This window comes from Mytilus galloprovincialis, chromosome 14 (assembly GCF_965363235.1).
Source record: "Mytilus galloprovincialis chromosome 14, xbMytGall1.hap1.1, whole genome shotgun sequence".
NCBI lineage: Eukaryota > Metazoa > Mollusca > Bivalvia > Mytilida > Mytilidae > Mytilus > Mytilus galloprovincialis.
Window position 1 is genome coordinate 69,907,078 of NC_134851.1, and position 5,162 is coordinate 69,912,239.

At 28.6% G+C, this 5,162-nt stretch overlaps 1 protein-coding gene across 1 annotated transcript; it reads left to right on the plus strand.

The window, feature by feature from the left end:
* Nucleotides 1-364: 364 nt before the first annotated feature.
* LOC143058655 (uncharacterized) lies at nt 365-4,920 on the plus strand. Its single transcript, XM_076232119.1, has 7 exons — nt 365-484; nt 1,080-1,343; nt 2,029-2,082; nt 2,881-2,976; nt 3,741-3,809; nt 4,267-4,354; nt 4,783-4,920. Exons 1-7 carry the CDS (start codon nt 371-373, stop codon nt 4,848-4,850), a joined length of 753 nt encoding a protein of 250 aa, XP_076088234.1. The 5' UTR covers nt 365-370; the 3' UTR covers nt 4,851-4,920.
* The last annotated feature ends 242 nt before the right edge of the window (nt 4,921-5,162 follow it).

Here is a 5,162-nt window from a genome sequence, read left to right on the forward strand (position 1 = left end):
ATATCAAGAATCAATACCTTCTGTTGAAAAGAAGCGATAAAGTTTTAATTTTGTATCAATTTTTATTGATATTTCAGCCTTTTTTTGCAGAGTTATCTCCCTTTTCAATGCAAATCTCCATAGAAATTTTAAATTGTGATTTTTTTAGTCTTCCTCAATTCAGATTTTTACAAGACTTTTTACTGTGTCCATTTGGGGGATAATGCTAAAGATTAAAACTTAAAAATCTTCTGTTGCAATTACTTTAAGGTTAAGGTCAAATTTATGCTCGATTGACTGGACTAATACTGATTTTTATAGAAATGTAAATTTATTTTAACACATATTGGTGCACATATAATAACACCATTTTCTTTATGAATTTCAGATCATGAGAGAGCTGCACCCAAAAAAGGAAGACTATGTATACAACCAGTTTTGGGATTCAAGCCACAAGGAGTGGAGACAGCTTTGTGCTAGTTCTCTTGGTTTTGAGAGGGGCATGGTATGTATTTATTTTTCAATTAGAATTTGATTCGTATCATGAAAATAATATCAAACTTTCAATTTAAAAAAAAATATATTTTACTAACATTCAACTCTGTTTGATAATTTCCTTATTAGCAATACCATATTTTAATTTTAGAAGAGATAAATTTAACAAATGTGTTCATTCTTATAGTTATATTAGTAGAATTAAAGATTGAAAAGGTATAAAGTTTTATCCCAAATAATTATAAATCAAGTATATGCTTAAGGTCTCCAGTTACAAGATATTTGCAGATATTTTGGTTCTCAGACATAAAAAAAAATATTAATTTTTGAGGGAAAAAAAAATATCTGTTTAACATTTTTACATATTTTTCCTCTTCATACATGCAATAATAAATATAATAACCTGAACCACACAGTGCAATACCTTAAAATTCAGACTTAAGTAGTGAATTTGAAAAAAAACATCACATATTTACTTATTTTTGGGCTAAAAAATTAATGATTGAAATTATATTTATTGTAGAACGTAAGTATTCAATTTTTTATTTATAAAAAAGCATACAAGATTGACCAAAATATTTTTAATTTTCTTTATATTTTTATAGGAAGGTACGTTTGGAGGGACCTTCAGAGAGAGGTTGTATGTATCCACACTGCCACAGTCTTGTTTCGACATAGTCAAAGACTTAGAAGACAGCATGACCCAAGGGATGGTGAGGTCCTCGTTCAAGACCACACAACTAACAGGAGGCCTGTTCCAGTCATTTGTTGGCTTTAAAGAAGAGAGACCTGTGCGCTTTGCCTTACAGCAGTTGGTCAACGGCACAACTACCATGAAAGAATTCAGGGAAAAAGGCAAGAGTTTAAAGGTAAAGATAAATAAATTTCAATAAGTCGACACACTGAAAATTTTGTAACAGTTGTCCACAAGCCTTTCTTATTTCCTATATAAGTACCTGATTGTTTCTTTTAATAAATTTCCACAAAGCTTGTACATGATGTCTTGTTCTGTGTTCTTGTTCTGTCGTCTCTCGATAAAGTGCAATTAGAGTTTAACGTTCTGATCCATGGACAGTTCAAATCTGTTTTACACTATGATATCCAACCATCTTGTTTTACAAACATAATTATGTGACTTAGTTTTTTTTAATAAAAAAACATAAGTAAATAGAGATGTGGGTACACATCTTTTGAGGGTCACTAGACAATAAAATAAAGCTGAAAAGAGAGTCAAAATAAATAGCAAAAGTAATCATCTGATGTTATTTATCAGCCATTAGTCATTATCAAGACTCTGCTGATTTTGTTTAATTTTCATATTAATTGGTTTGAGTGGAACAATTATACTCCTTACAATTGACTGTAATTAAAATGCTTATTAAACTTCTTAATTAGAACAATTACTCCTTCTTTCCAGTGATTTAGTTATTGATTATTGTATCTCTTGTTGCAGATTTTGTTTCAAAACTTCAGATATATAAGTGTACACAATTAATTTCAAAATATTTAGTTACTTACTTCTTCTGCATAATAAAACATTTATTTGTTTGACAGGATACCAATCGCCACGTCCAGCAAAATGACACAGAGGAGATAAGACAGACTAGGGTATGTTTACTTTTAATTGTATAGTTATATTGAAACGCATATAAAAAGAAAAATCATTATTATTTTTCTAATATCTTATATCTAAAAAAAAAAGTCAAAAATGGAAAGGAACTTTCTCACTTTTGACTTTCTTAAATATTTTGGGATGATTTTGGAATTAAATGAAAGGATATGGACCTGTGATCACTGTTAATCCAAGCTGTTTTGTTGTATTCTAAAAAGTTGTGTGAAATTGATATAGAAAGGCATATAATGCCTGTAGCTCAGATCGGAAGTTCCGGTTTTTGTACTTTTTAACTCAATGGAACTAGTGGGCTTATAAATGTTATTAGATGCATGGTAAAATTTTATACACAAACTAGAATAACAAAATTAATAACTACAGAATTGTAAGGAAGAAAAGTAATGAAACATTCAAAGTTCATATTCCAGCGTTCATAACGGCACTCTGGAATATGTCAACCAGCCCATTGAATTAACAAATACTATCATATATATTCATGAATTGGAAGGTATATTTCCTACAGAAAACTGGGTTAAAAAAGGTTTTATAAAGAGCTTGACTTCCTACATGTACAAGTATTTTTAAAACATTGAATTTTTACTACTAAACACAGAAAAGACAAAAGAGCATTGAATGCCTTTAATTGGCAAATTTATATAGTTAGCAATGTAGCCATGTACTAGTGGATAGATACCTAATACATTTAAACAGATAACAGCAAAGTGTTTGAATTCAGTGTTAAAATACATAATTTTATTAATTTTGAGATTAAAAAAATTATATTTGTCTTTCAGATTATTCAGCAGCAAGGGGAGGAAATCAACTCACTGAAAGCAGAAAATGTTATCCTCAAAGCTGAAAATGACAGACTCAAAACTTTATTGAGCGAGGTAAACATTTTATTTTTTTAAGTTCAAGTCTCTTACTTTTTTAAACACGATTTTTTTAAGAAAAAACAATTTGCTTAACTGTTCATGTTCAAGCCATCTTTCTTAGAGAAAAGAAATTAATATAATTGAAATAGACTTATATGAACAATCTTCTTAACTGTAAAATGAATATATATAACTTAAGGAATTATTTCAAGATCTTTATCTTGAGATTGTATAAATTATAAACAAATAAATTTTACAAATCAGCATTCTGCCATGAAATTTAAAGGTCTTAACTGAATTAGAGGTTTACCAAAATAAAAAATGTCGGAATTATCTTGCAAAGATATCTTTTAAATTTATTATCACATCAAATCAACAACAAAAAATCAGACATTATCAGACATTATATCTATTTATCAAATATATATATATATCTAAATAGAGCTTTGAAAGTTGTTTTTAATTTAAACTTGTGTATATTTTTAGTTAGGGCTTGCATTATAGTTCCCTTATGGGTTTATATCTTAGTTAGAAGCTTCAAAATTGAAGAATCGATCCAAAATCAAGGGCAAATGTATGGCCTCCCAAATAACGTTTCGATTCCTATCATCACTGAAGAGACATAAATTGTTGAAATCAAATATACAAAAAAAAAATGCAAATCTTAACCTGTTAGGTATTAAATTGTCACCAGCAGACATGTTGTATCCATAATTGATATTTTAAAAATATGTACTTATTTATGTTGAGGACTTATGTTTTTATTTATATTACAACAGGTAGAGCATACCAATGCTTCCACTGAAGAAGTAACCCAGGATGATGATACAGACAGTAACCAGGATGAGGTAATTGTTTTTTGTATTCAACAGTTACTAGTATGAAAATTTGACATGATTAGACTTAATGTTATAACTTCATCAATGTACAATATTTACACTGAAAATGCACCATTATCATTTACATCTGATAATATGGTCTTCATTGAAGCATAGGATATTGTTGTATTTGTATTTTATTTAACTTTTACAATATGTCATATCTGATGACTATTTAATCATTTTATAATTTTGAAAAGCAGAAATCTATTGGGTTTGAACTACCAGATACACCTGGTGCCTTCTAAATATTTTAAAGAGTGAAACAAGTCAATTATTCTGTTTTTATCATGCTTTTTAAGCCAGTCTGATTGTAGCTGTGGGCGTCGCAAAGAAAAATACACTAAGAAGTTAATTTTATCTTTTGAGAATGGTCAAAAACATATGAAAATGCCTTGAAATTGAATGCTTTGAATTATTTTTATAGGATGAACTTGCAGTAGGCACACAAGTTTCTGCAAGATGGACTGATGGCAGTTTTTACAATGCTGTCATCATCAGCAAGAGAAAAAATGGTAAGTTACATTGACAAAAATAAAATATTAACCAAACACTTAAATAATTTAAAATTTAATTGATGCAAAAAATGAACTTTTGTCAGTTAAAAGACTGATTTACAAATAAGTAATGAAAGCTTAGGTGGATATGCCTCAATGTTGCAACAAAATATGTGTATTACACATAATAATTAAACGTAGCTTTTTGAACTAAATAGATATTCAATATAATAGGCAAAGCTTCAAATCATCCTAAATCTCTTTACGAGATGAATGAAAAAAATATTGGGTACCAGATCTGCCATTTTACATTATTCATAATTTTAAGACAATATTATTAAATATAAGAGAATTCAATAATATTTTAGTTGAAACAGTAACTCAGTTTTCTTGAATTCAATTCCTGGATTTATTACATATATTATTATAAGTGTTCTCTTTTTCAGGCTATTATGTCAAGTTTTATGATGGGTGGAAAAGAGTGGTTTCCAGACAAGAGATGAAGAGGTTATAAAATCAACATAGACTTTTTGGAGACATTTTGTTTAAGTGATATTGACAATCCAATTTGTAAAATAATGTGTTACAATATAGACAATATAGATTTCCAAATTCAGTACACCACTCACTTTATTCCCTTATGTGTTACAATATAATTGTTTTCTATTAAATGAAATAAATTTTGATAGGTAGATGTATTTGGTTTTGTCTTCCTTTTTTATCAACAGAAAGTTTGAGGAAAAAGTAGAAAAATATTGTTGCAGCTGCTCTCTTATTGGGCGACATAAAGACATCATTGTTCCTCAGTATCAACATTGTCATCTGC